The 14,124-nt window shown below is 37.1% G+C and overlaps 1 protein-coding gene across 1 annotated transcript; it reads left to right on the top strand.

Annotated features, from left to right (window-relative positions):
• The first annotated feature begins 653 nt into the window (after positions 1–653).
• On the top strand, positions 654–1,394 carry LOC145791225 (uncharacterized). Its single transcript, XM_082871548.1, has 2 exons — positions 654–935; positions 1,047–1,394. Exons 1-2 carry the CDS (start codon positions 654–656, stop codon positions 1,392–1,394), a joined length of 630 nt encoding a protein of 209 aa, XP_082727674.1.
• The last annotated feature ends 12,730 nt before the right edge of the window (positions 1,395–14,124 follow it).

Raw genomic sequence — 14,124 nt, 5'->3', positions numbered from 1 at the left:
AAACCATGCCTGGTTGGGAAATTCACACTGATGGGAGTTTGAAATATCAAGGTCGAACGTTCATACCAAGCGACAACTCACTAAGGGAAAAGGTACTCAAGGAATTCCACCATCCAGCATTCGCAGCACATCCGGGAGGTACTAAGATGTACCAAGACTTAAAACACCAATATTGGTAGGGTGGAATGAAAAAGGATGTAGCGAAGTTTATGTCTTAGTGCCTGACATGCCAATAAGTAAAGGCTGAACATCAAAGACTGGCAAGAACAGTTCAACCTTTACCAATCCCGGAGTGGAAATGAGAGCACATAACCACGGATTTCGTGACGGATTTGCCTCAGTCACCATAGCAACATGACGGCGTGTGGGTAGTGGTAGATCGACTAACTAAGATAGCCTGATTCTTAACTGTCGAGTCATCAGATACGTTAGATTCACTCAGTAGATTGTTCATCAAAGAAGTGATTAGATTACACGGAGTACCAATTAGCATCATGTCTGATCGTGATCTTCGATTCACTTCTCAATTTTGGCAGAGCTTGCAAAAGGCAATGGGAACAAACCTATGCTTTAGCATGGCATTTCACCCACAAACCGATGGGTAGTCTAAAAGAACGATACAAACCTTGGAGGATATGCTTCGAGCTTGCGTTATGGATTTTAAGGGAAGTTGGGAGAGACACCTACCTCTCGTTGAGTTCGCTTACAACAATAGCTTCCAAGCCGGTATTGGATTGGCACCGTATGAAGCACTTTATGGACGGCCTTGTCGATCACCAGTCTGTTGGACTGAAGTAAGAGAAGCAACCTTGTTAGGACCAAACCTGGTTCAGGAGAATATTGAGAAGATAAAACTGATCAAACAACGACTAACCACAGCCCAAAGTCGACAAAAGAGCTATGCGGATCAAAGGAGACGACCCTTAACGTTTAAGGTAGGGGATCATGTTTTTCTCAAAGTTCGACCTCGTCGAGGTACTACATGATTTGGAAAGAAAAGAAAACTTGCACCTCGTTATGTGGGACCCTTTGAAATTTTGAGCAAGGTAGGAGAGGTGGCATACTGTGTAGCATTACCACCACAGCTCGCAGCGGAGCACAATGTTTTTCACATCTCAATGTTACGAAAATATGAGCCACACCCTTCCCATATTATCAACTGGGGAGAGATTGATCTCAATCAAGATGCAAGCTTTGAGGAAAGTCCTATAAAGATTATGGATCAACGAGAAAAGAACTTAAGAGGCAAAGTAATCCACTTGGTGCAGGTGTTGTGGCAACATCGAGGAGTGGAGGAGTCTACTTGGGAAAGAGATGATGCAATACGAGCCAATTACCCTCAGTTGTTTGAAGATAAAGGTACGCGTGAAAATTTCGAGGACAAAATTATTTAAGGGGGATATGTTGTGAGAACCTGAATGTTTAGATAACTAATTAGTTTGATTAATAATAATATTAAGTCAGTTAACAGTGATTATTAAATTATCGAATTATAATTTAATAACATCATGGTTAACACCAATATTAGATTCCTTTAAATAAAATTATTTATCTTTCTGTAAATAAATAAATAAATAAACAATAAATAAATAAATAAAATCAAAATTTATGTTGGGCAGAGAAATTTGGCCCAAGCATGCCAATGCATGCCTTTGCTTGCTGCCACACTCCATGCCTACATGCATAGATGGCAATTCCAAGCCTTTGATTAAGGCAGCTACGGCATGCAGCAAACTGTAAGCTATCATCTAAGCTTAGATGATAGTGTTGGAACAATCTTCTGTGTAAATAAAATAAATTCAAAACAAAGTCAAACAAATAAATAAATAACGTACCGAATTTATTTATCAAACTGAATTAAAAAATTCAAAGACCAAGTTGAGTGTGTGACATTCTGTTCTTAAGACAGATTCGCCCTGCTACGGTGCTTATAGTTGAGTGGCGTCTATCTCCCAGGATACAATGATCTTCACAAATTTGTAGAAACACTTCAAACAAATTTGTTCGGCGAACCAAACATGTGTTCTAACTCTCTGAAATTTATTCTAAAACTAAAATGTAGAATAATGCAAAACAAAACAAAGTTGGACAGCAAAAGATGGGATTTTCAAACTGATATTCGGTGCCCAAGACTGTTGGCAATGGTCTGAACTTATAGGCAATCAATTCTGTCCCAACAGGTATGTAAACCGCCAAACAGATATGACACTGTTTTAGGACAAATTGAAAATGAAAACTGGACAGATCTTGAATCTGTCTGAATTTCAACAGACCTCTGGACAGATTTTTGGATGTATTATTATTAACCACAATCTGTAGGAACAAGTCTCCAATATATAAACCCAAACAGGTACACAAAAGAAGTGAACATGTGCGATTTGTATTGAACAGATGTCCAAACTGTAGCAGTTATCTAACTGCCCAGAACTGCTGTATCCCACTGTTTGAATTTGCCTGGGCAGATTTAATAGTGAATCTGTCTGAATAATATAATAGATTGGCAGTTAAAAAACCTGTTCGAAATCTGTAGTGGAATATAGAAGAGGCACAAATTTTGGACAAACAATTTGAATTCAAATTTAAATTAAATTTCTGCAAAAAATTTAAAAAAGATTCAAATGAATTTTGTCCAAAAAATTAATACAAGAACCGACCCGACCCACAACCCACACCCGCGCCCGGCACGGCTCGGCTTGGCCAGACGGACGGCGGCGGCAGCTCACACGTGTGTGGTGGTTTGGGCTAAGGTTCACATTTTCCATAACTCTTCCCTTCTACAAACTTAGGGTGCCCCTTGGGGCCCAACTCAAGTGTTGTAGGCCAGAGCTTATATACACAAATAAACTCTCTCAAAGTTTCAATGTGGGACAACCCTTTCCAAAGATACCTACATTTACTTCCTTAAATTTCCTATTTCACAAACCCGAAAACGACGTCATGTTTCCATTCACTCATAAATGGTTTTGACGAACCTCTTCACCGTGTGACTTGCCACGTGGCAAGGAACACTTCACCTCTTCGGACCCATCCCAAAAGACGTTCGGGGCCCACTAAATTTTGGGCTCAAAGTCGGCCCAAAATATGCCTATATTAACCTTTTTTCCAACAGATAGTTCCTAAGCAAAAAAGAGAAGTAAAGTAAAAATAAAATAATAATAATAATAAATTAGGCCCTCAAACTCCTATAATTAGAAGCACTATTCGGCCTCATTACACACATATGTAATTGAGCAAAACAAAGAGAAAGAGATGGACAGAAAGCAAGAGGGAAAGGAGAGAAGAGATAGGAAGAAAGGCTCAACACTTGGGATTTTTTTTTTTTACTTCATTGAGGTAAAATACTCAACCCCTATCCTCTCTTAGATATTTTTCTTTACTAAATCTATACATTAAAATATGCAAGAGTGTGTATTGATAATATACCAATGCTCAATGCATGTTACATTTGGATAGAATGACAATCTTATAATTATGTGATTTCTGTCCTTCTTACAAGTATGGATTACGTGATTTAGCTAATGATTTTGCTCTTTATGTGATCAAATATTCTCCATTGTTGAATCAATCTTGCATGCTTATGAATTTGTGTTTACTCTTTATAAATATTATTTTCTATTATCACTAATGAAAGTAAATGTGAAATATTAGAGTTTCACATGAGAATAATAGTAAGAAACATTTTTTTAGTCTTGCTTGTGATTCATGGTGAATACAAAGTATGTCTTTCGCAAACTAATGAACTTCCAGCAAAACAGATTTTTAGTCCGTTTTGAATAAGCCCTAAATAAACTCATGAGAACACTTTCATAAAATCTGAAACTACTAGAGTTAGTTTAACATGTTTTCATGGTGCTAGAATGTCGAAGAAAATTATTTGACAACGTTTCATGGCCTGAATATATTTTTAACTTCATTGCTGTTTGGAGACAACAGCAATGCTGACTTTACCAGGTCACTGTTTATTCCACAGAACGAATTTTCAAATGATTTAAATTGGAAAAGTTATATTTTTAAGTTACCTTTCAAACACCGCTTGTTTCATAATTTTTTACTACGTATTGAGAGAGAAACGCCAATTTTTTCAAAATGTGACAGAATCTGTCCAGTTTTCTTATAAAAATTATTTGACCATCCTTGACTGGTTTTCAGCCTTCACACTCTCCTGGAAATATGTTCTAAACTCAAAAATTTAGCAAAAAGTTCTGACCATGCCTCTTTTTGACACTGTTTGAGGCCCCTTTTTATTTTTCGAAAACAGAACACTTGTGCTGGAGGTTAATGTAACTCACTGTCCCAGAAAACCAGTTTTCTTCCAAAAATTATTTCTCTATTTTAAAATCGTTTTTAGTCCTGGTATTCTTCTCGAAATATTTTTCTAACTCGATGAACTAGTACCAATTAAAATATTATAATGGTTGAACTTTTTTTGGTATGAGTTTCATATTTTTTTGTCTGACCATACAGTGCTGAAAAAAGAAGTGTGTTAATTCTTAAGAAATTTTGTGATGATTCCTAAGACATTCTATCACATTTATTTTGGTTGCCATATATGATTGTGTTGTGCTATATAAACATTATATCACTGTGGTTATCAAGCTAAAACTCGCACATTCAAATTAAAAAAAAAATGTAAATTCGACGAAGTAAAGAAACACGAAATTGAACCGATGATACATTAAAAATTTAAAAGTGATGGGTTGAGCCCGGTTTAGAAGCTTGCGCCAGTGAGTTGCGAACCCTAACATGGCGTGGGAAGGTATTTTGGCTCTTATCGGTGTAGGCGATATAAGGTTAGTAGTGCTAGTGTCACAACGTAAACCGTTCCCTTGGGGCAAACCGTGATGTCACGACTCGGGTACGTAACCTTGGTGCGTGGGCATCATTGGTAGTTACAACAAGTAACATTTGAATATTTGACCCAGAGGGTGTCAGAATTGCTCATGGCCATTGCTTAGCGATTGAGTGAAAATAGTGCTCCGTGGGGAGTTACTTAAATTTATCTGATAAACTAAATCTATATGAATTTAAAAAAAGAAAAGTGTGCATTTTCCTTATGATGAATTACTGTTTCCGTTTGCCTTTTTTTATATTTATTTTTTTATTTATCCATCTATTGTTATTATTTTAACTGTTGGCATTCCTGTTATGCATATTAAATACTACCTGTTATTCTGTTACTACGCATTATTCATTAATTGTGAGTATTATTCTCGGGGTGGGTATTTTCGGGTTGTAGTATATTATTGAACTCGTCGCTCATTGGCATTCTCGTTGCCCTGGCGTTTTATGCCAGGTACTGAAGAAAAGAAAGGAAACACCGAGGCCTTGCAAGGTAACATTCAGCCTTGATTAGCTTGAAAAGTCCCCAAATTCCATGAACCATTTCCTTTGTTTCCTAGTTTTCTCTAGTTTTCTTTCATAGTTGTTTTATTTTTTTTATGTACCGAGACTAAGTTTTAAGTTTTATTAGAATTGTAATTTGAAAACTATAAATTTTGGGGTTGTTATTTGTGGGAGCCAGAAAAATATAGGTACAAGCTTATTGGGCCTAACCCAAACAAAGCCTACAAGGGTCCAGCCTAAATAAATATCACACCCCCCATCTATATAAAGTGAGGGGGGGCATCCCAAGTGGAAGATATGTTCTCTTTCCCTACACTACACACCAATCACTCTACTCTTTCTAGACTTTCATTCTGCTTAACAGAGGACTGACTTCACCATCGGAGTGCCTCTGGCTGGCTACCCCGGTTAGGTGGCGCCGATCATGCTCGTCTTTGCAGGTATACTAGGACCAAGTTCATCTCTTCGTTGGGCCTCTACAATCCATGTGGGAGGATATTTCATGGTCTCACAATTGGCGCCGTCTGTGGGAAAGACTGGATGAGATTAACGAAGATCACAACAGACATGTTACTGTAAGTAAACACTCTACAACACTTTGATGGTTATCACGAGCCACAGCCAAGCTTTGAATTTTCTCTCTGATGAAACTTATCATAAAATTACTGTAAAATCGATTCTTGAATTGTATACATATATCTGTGTGTACTGACAAACTCCATGGAATCTCTTTTCTTTTTTCACGGTAAATCTTGATTAAAAGTGTTATAATAAAATAGTGCTCATGGATTTACTTTTGCATCTTCATTTTCTCTCTCTAAAAATGGGTTTCAGATTATGTTTGTGGGAGCTTCTTTTCGGTATTATCAAAAGGGTTGCTTAGTCAAACCCACCCTAGGATTGTTTATTTAGTTTTTGCCTCAAAGGAGTTTATTTTATAATTAATTCTTGAGATATACATATGTGTATACTAGCAATTTTTATGGAATCCACAGTTGGGTCTTTACTTTCTCTCTCTAAAAGTTTATTAATCAAGATATTCGACACCACTATCTTCTCAGTGGGATCAAAATGAGATCGGAGTAAACTGTTAAAACTGAAAGGCTCATTTAATTCGACACTTTATTTGGCTTGTCTATCAACCAACGCAGCAACAGCAACTCTTTATTGCGTTGTTTGTCAACTCTCTTGTTATTCTAAATCTCATTTCTGAATTTATGCTTATAGATTTGGTCCAAACATTTGTTTAATATCTATCTCGACATTATGAGAAGAGTAGTCGGCACATATTATGTGGATCTGCTTTTACATTTTCATTCTCTGTAAAAATGGATTTCATACTTTTCTTGGTGACAACATTTTGTCGGCATTACAAATGGGATTGCTCAGCCAAATTCATATGTAGTGTACCATTTATCTGTTTATTCTTTGTTTCTCAACACTTACCTTGCAGTTGATTGTTAACATAGCTGTGTACCTATGTTAAAAACAAAATTGGTCTTCACTTTTTCACTTTTTCTTTCTCTAGACGAAACTAACATAAACAGGGCCATGAGTTATTATAAAACAATTTTTAAGGTTTTTAGTTCATAATTTGTGCTAGTCTGAGGCAATCTCTCTCTCTCTATATATATATATATACATAAGAATTCATTTGTCATGAACGACTCATTTTGATGTCGACCAAAATCTCGGCAAAATTGAACAAGTTACATGCATAAAGAAGTCTGGCCGACAGTTGGGTTGACACTAGAATCACAAGTATTCCAGCAAACGTTGTTTAGCAAACCATGTTCGGCAGCTCTTCCATCTTTCTCGGTATCACTACACTCCCCAAGTTGCCCATCGTTGCAACACAACTCGGCATCTCTTCAATCCAGTCTAGCCGTGGTGAACCTTGCAGAAGGCTACTTAGCATGACCACACATGGATCTTTGTACTAAACCATTTTGCGTTCACCAGCCGTTCCAATTACCTGTCCCTTTGTATGACGCCCTTTTGAACAACAATGCCGAGAAGACAACACCGAACACGCACTGCCAAACGCACGTAAAACTGGCACTTACGCATCCTATCTGCTTGACAACGCTGCCATCTCCATACCACGGCTTAAAGGCAACGTGCACCTCATGATTACAATTGGTCTTTATTTCATCTATTAGCAAGGTTTTTGGCAAAGTAAAGCACCAAGAAATTACCCACCAAGATTAGGCCCCTCCACTTCGTTGAATGCAACAAGTTCGGCGCTGACGGAATTATAAGGGCCGACCCATACTTCAAACCAAACTCGAATTTTCGTCACCTCGACATCGAGTTTTCTAAAAATGATGGTATTATCTGCTCGACGTCAAGATCAATCGACTCGGCCGACGTCATCCCAACTTCATCAGTTTGGCAATCACTTTGCACCCATCTCAACTGAGTAAGTTTAGATAGATAATCAACTCCTCTCTCCAGAGTGTTCTTGACAAACCACCCAAGAAAGGATGTCGGTAAATCAGAGGTTGCTTAAACGCATGTAGCTCGGCTAAATGTTGATGCCACACGAAGTGATTACAACTCTGTCCCCACAAATAATAATATTCAACCTTTATGCATCTCCTTCAAACTCCAATTCGGCAACTAATCAGTCACCGAAATGGGACAATGGCGATCTAATGTTACATTGCCTAACAAATGACTGACTCGTTTCAATCTCACTTCGCAATATTATTTACTCGGCATCACCATGGGCCCATCAACTTGCCAGTTCATCTCTGCCTTCGAAGTTCGGCGCTAGCACTCTAATTAAATTATTCGGCAACATCAAATAGCCAATCGACCACGTTGCCAAAATAAAGATACCAAAGTATAAAGAAATATTTTCGGCATAAGCAAAGAGCTAATGAGTGATCATTGCCAACCAAGCTCTCGGCGAAGACAAAGAAGACAAGGCGACCAAATCATTTCGACAAGAGTTATTCGGCATTTAAGCCATTGCATGTGCACTTCGCCAGTGTCGAGATTCATAGCAAATTTCCCAGCAAAGCGACAAAGTTGCTCCGTGGTGCCATACCTCGTACAAAATTACTCAGCTGCCCATACGTCAGCATCGGACAATCCCGCTCCGTTATCTATGTTATTCGGCTCGCAACATTTCTTATTCGACACATTCTTTGACATTAATATTATTCCACAACAATATTCGGCAACTTTGTGACTTACTCGACACTAATATCTCGACATAGAACTATCATCTCGGTTTGCCGAAATCCACATCTAAACATACCACAGGATTCATATCGGCTCAAAGAGTCCAAACCCACCAACCCGAGAAATCAAGAAGTAACCAAAGTATGCCAAAAATTGCGATACGACTCACATTTTCCGACAACTGAAATTTTTGAAGCTGTCAAACTCAAGTTTTGCCCATACCAATGTAAAGTACTCATTGAGACGAGTCCAATGCAACAAACCGCATCAAAATCGGAGCTCAAACGAAGCCGTACGGGCCGCTCAAAGTTTGCCCAAAAAATGAATTCTTTTGCTGGAGAAGACGATCCAGCAATATGTGAAGAAATAATCATGTGCATCGCGGTTGCGTTACACCCTGGTGATCTAAGCCGTTAAATCCATTTTGGCTATAATTACGCCCTCAGGAGTTTGATCACAGCGATCTAATAGTCCTTTCCAACTATCTGACACATTTCAGGTCCATCCGTACAGTCAGAATTTGCAAATTCAGCTCAAAAAAAAATTATTACATAATTTATTAAAAAAATTGAGCGCAATGGCTCACTTCGCATATCACTAAGCACCCTACTTTGTCTCGACTTCATTCTGATTTCGCCACAGCACCGAACAGGGGCACGGAATCCATTTCAAATTGTTATCGGCCTACTCGGCAATTTTGGCCCAAGTCAATTTTATTCCTTCAAAATAAGCAATCTTATTCAAAAGTAATTGGGCAAATATACGTTGGACAAGAATCTCAACTTCCATAAGAATCTTAACTTCAATAAATTGGCAACCATTGCCAACCAAGTTTTTAGCAAATCCAGCTCCAGTACATGACACACCGCGAAGCCAAGAAAAATCGCCGACCAAAAGATCAGCACAATCACCGACCCAAGTGTAGCTGACCAACTTTTCGGCAAAATCACATTATATATGAAAGACACCGATGTTTTGACACTAGTTACTCGGCAGTGTATCAAATTTACTCGGCAATATCATCTCGGCACCTTTGATATGCATGCATACTCGGCCAGCTTGGTACAAACATTATAACATTTACTTGAGTTACACACTCCCGCTCCTTTTCACACTGCCCCAAACGAACGCCAGTTTTGGGGCAATACATTACACACTCGACAGTCGGCAATTCATATTTGGCAGTCAACAGTTCGCATATTGTTGTTCGCCGTCATTTTACCAAATCCGAATTTTCCCTGCAACATAAGGCAATGGGAATCTGCATTCCTTCCGACTAACACCTGTCATTCTAAAACAATGGGGCAAGTCTACCTTGGACTAAATGCAAACCGAGCAACTCGGCAATTAAATAGTTGGCCCAATATCTACTTGGCAATTCCATATAAGCGGAGCAACATTATTGGTGATTAAAACGTCCACCTTATTCGCTACAGGATGCATTATTCAAAGTCCTTGCCATATTGGCACTCGGTCGCCACTTAAAGTCAGTAAAAGTCTCCGAGTACAACGTAATCTTCGCACTCAGCATGGAGCACCATCAGCAAAGGCCTACACCCATGCCTGGGGGTTAGAATACCGCGGCCTACACCCATGCCCGGTGGTTAGAATATCGCGGCCTATACCTACGCCCGGAGGTTAAAATACTGCGGCCTACACCTACACCTGGAGGTTAGAATACCGCGGCCTACACCCTCACCCGAGGGTAATAATACCGTGGTCCATTTTTTGGCTGATATATCTACTTTATTTAATCTGTCTTATTTGGTTCAGGCAATTATTTCCGTGCTTGGCATATAGAAATATTTCTAGCTCGGCAAGAAAGTCCATATTTGGAAGCAATCTTTGCACTCGACAATATATTACACCCTTGCCCGGGGTTATAATACCGCGGCCTACACCCATGCCCGGGGGTTATAATACCGCGGCCTACACCCATGCCCGGGGGTCATAATACCGCGGCCTACAGCCCTTGCCCGAGGATAACAATACCGTGGCCCATTATTATGATTTGTTTGTATTCTTTTCTGGGTTTTAGCTCACCCCCCCTCATCCTATGATCGACATATATACATTTATACATACATTCAAGACATACGTACATTTATACATATATTCAAGTATACATTCAAGCATACATGCAGTCATTCATTCATACATTTTATTCATTTATCCAAAGTGTTCTTTATCAAAAACCTAACAGCTATTTGAACGGCCTAACTTGGCAAGAAAAAACTCTCATTCCTTCTACCGCAGGCAATGAAAGTTTTGGGGCAATTGTGAGAGCCAGAAAAATATAGGTACAAGCTTATTGGGCCTAACCCAAACAAAGCCTACAAGGGTTCAGCCCAAATAAATATCACACCCCCCATCTATATAAAGGGGGGGCATCTCAAGTGGAAGGTATGTTCTCTTTCCTTACACTACACACCAATCACTCTACTCTTTCTAGACTTTCATTCTGCTTAACAGAGGACTGACTTCACCATTGAAGTGCCTCCAGCCAGCTACCCCGGTTGGGTGGCGCCGATCATGCTCGTCTTTGCAGGTATACCAGGACCAAGTTCATCTCTTCGTTGGATCTCTACAATCCATGTGGGAGGATATTTCATGGTCTCACATTATTTAATGGATGTTAGTGATGTTTGGTGGCAACATTGATTTTAAGTTCTAAATCTTATTATGATGTCCTTAAAATTTGGGGCGTCACAAAGGATTTATCAAAGCTAAGTCCAGATAAGTTAATGGGATCTCTTTTAACTCATGAGCTCATAATGCAAGAAAAAAAAAAAGAGAAGGACAACAATAACAAGAAAGGAATAGTCTTCAAATCCACCTCGAAATATCAAGAGGATGAGGAAGATGATTCGAATGAGGATGAGGAAATGACATTCATCACTAAGAAGTTCAAAAGATTTGTGAAAAAAAAACAAGGTGTGCGAAAATTTTTCAGAAAAAATTTCAACAATAGGTATTTTTAAAAGGGAGAAAATCATAAAAAATTTGAAGTTACCTGGTATGAATGCAACAAACCTGGACACTACAAATCAGAATGTCGGGAACTTAAGAAACAATTCAAAAAGGACAAGAAGAAAGCCATGATTGCAGTATGGGGAGAAGATAGCGATGAAAGCGACTCAGAAACCGAAGTTTGCATAAATGAGGATGCTAACCTATGCTTAATGGCACTTGGAAACAAAGATAAGGTAAATGACGAATCTTTTATGTTTAATGAATTACAATAAGCTTTTGATGAATTACATACTGAATTTATGAAACTTAGGTTGAGAAATAACTGTCAAAAGAAAGTGATTTCAAGTTTATCAAAAGAAAATGAATCCTTAACTTCCAAAATAAATGATTTAGAAAATGAAACCATGAAAATGGAAAAGAAAACTGATATTTTAACTTGAAAAGAGTCTTCAATTTCTGAGAAAACATTAGTTGTATTGCAAGAAGAAAATGAGTCTTTAAAAAATGAGCAAATTGTTTTGAAAGAAAATATCAAAGACTTGAAAAATACTCTTTCCAAATTCACTCAAGGTAGAGACTTTAGATAAAATTCTTAAAAATCATAATCGTACTTTTGGTAGAGTTGGAATTGGATATAAACCTTTTTCAAAAGTAAAAACTGTCAAAAATGGTTTTGCGCATGCATCTTTTAATCACTCCCATCTCACATGTCATTTTTGTGGTACAAAATGTCATATTTCACCTTTATATCCAGTTAAAAGAAATCATTTTGCTAAAATAAAAAAAATGTGGGTTCCTAAGAACATTTCAAATTCTAACTCTTGTCAAATTCTAACTTTTATGGACCCAAGAAAATATAGGTACCAATAGAAAAATCAAATTTTTGTAGATATATTTCAAGACAAAATCCAGTAACGATAGATGGTATCTCGACAGTGCATGTTCGAGGCACATGACCGGAAATAAAGCTATGTTCGCCATACTCCAACCAAAGGATGGCGGATATGTGACTTTCGGCGACAATAGCAAGGGTCAAATCATAAGTGTAGGTAGTATCGGTAAAAATCATTCTCCTATTATTGAAAATGTTTTACTTGTTGAAGGTTTAAAACGTAACTTGGTTAGCATTAGTCAATTATGTGATAAAGGGTATAGAGTTATTTTTGAGAAAACACATTGTACTATTGAGAACACCCTAGAAAATAAAACTTTATTTGTAGGTTACAGACATGAAAATGTATATATGTTTGATTTACATGATTTATCTTCTTATTTTAACATTAAATGTTTATCTGCTATAAATGATAATGATTGGCTTTGGCATAAAAGATTAGGACATGCTTATTTCGATTTAATTTCCAAACTTTCAAAAAATGAGTTAGTCATTGGCTTACCAAAAATTGTTTTTGAAAAAGACAAACTTTGTGATGCACGTCAATTTGAAAAATAAAGTAGAATTTCTTTTAAATCCAAAAATATCATTTCAACTACTAAACCGCTTCAACTCTTGCATATTGATTTATTCGGACCATCTAGAACATTAAGTTTAAGAGGAAAATCATATGTTCTCGTTTGTGTTGATGATTATACTAGATATAAATGGGTATTATTTTTAGCACACAAAAATGAAACTTTTTATAATTTCCCAAGACTTTGTAAAATAATTCAAAATGAAAAAAATCTTAATATTTGTAGTATTATAAGTGATCATGGTAAAGAATTTGAAAATGATGATTTTATTATGTTTTGTGATGAGTTTGGAATTAATCATAACTTTTCTACCCCTAGAACTCCTCAACAAAATGGTGTAGTTGAAAGAAAAAATAAAACTCTTGAAGAAATGGCTCATACTATGTTTTGTAAAAATAATTTACTTAAATATTTTTGGGCGGAGGCTGTTAACACTGCATGCTATGTTGTAAACCGAGCTATGATTAAACATATTCTTAAGAAAACCCCTTATGAAATTTGGAAAGGTAAAAAACCTAATATTAATCACTTGCGTGCATTTAGTTGTAAATGCTTTGTATTAAATAACAATAAAGATAACTTAGGAAAATTTGATGCTAAATCGGATGAAGGTATATTTCTTGGATATTCAATTTCCAGTAAAGCTTATAGAGTATTCAATAAAAGAACTCTACTTGTTGAAGAATCTGTGCATGTTGTTTTTGATGAATCTAACAACATTATTTCCAAGAATCTTGTAAGTAATGATATTGTAGAAAAACAACCAAGCATGGAGAACATTTACATAAAAGAAAATGAAGAAAATCCATTACGCGAACATGAAGAAGAAATGACAATAGAAAAACTTTAAGAAATATATGTTCTTCCAGAAAACGACTCAAATTTACCAAAAGAATAGAAGTATGCTCATGGCCACTCCAAAGACCTCATCATAGGTGATGTGGTGGAAGGTATAAAAACTCGTCCCTCTGTTAAAAATGTTTATGGTAACTTAGCGTTTGTTTCACAAATTGAACCAAAATCGTTTTCAGAAGCTGAAAATGATGAAAACTGGATTTTGGCAATGCAAGAAGAATTAAATCAATTTGAAAGGAATGAAGTTTAGTTTTTAATTCATCGACCTAAGGATCACCCTGTTATTGGTAC

Source organism: Camellia sinensis, chromosome 5 (genome assembly GCF_055761805.1).
Source record: "Camellia sinensis isolate YWXY chromosome 5, ASM5576180v1, whole genome shotgun sequence".
NCBI lineage: Eukaryota > Viridiplantae > Streptophyta > Magnoliopsida > Ericales > Theaceae > Camellia > Camellia sinensis.
Note: the sequence above shows the minus strand (reverse complement) of the source record. Positions and strands in the feature narration are given on the sequence as shown.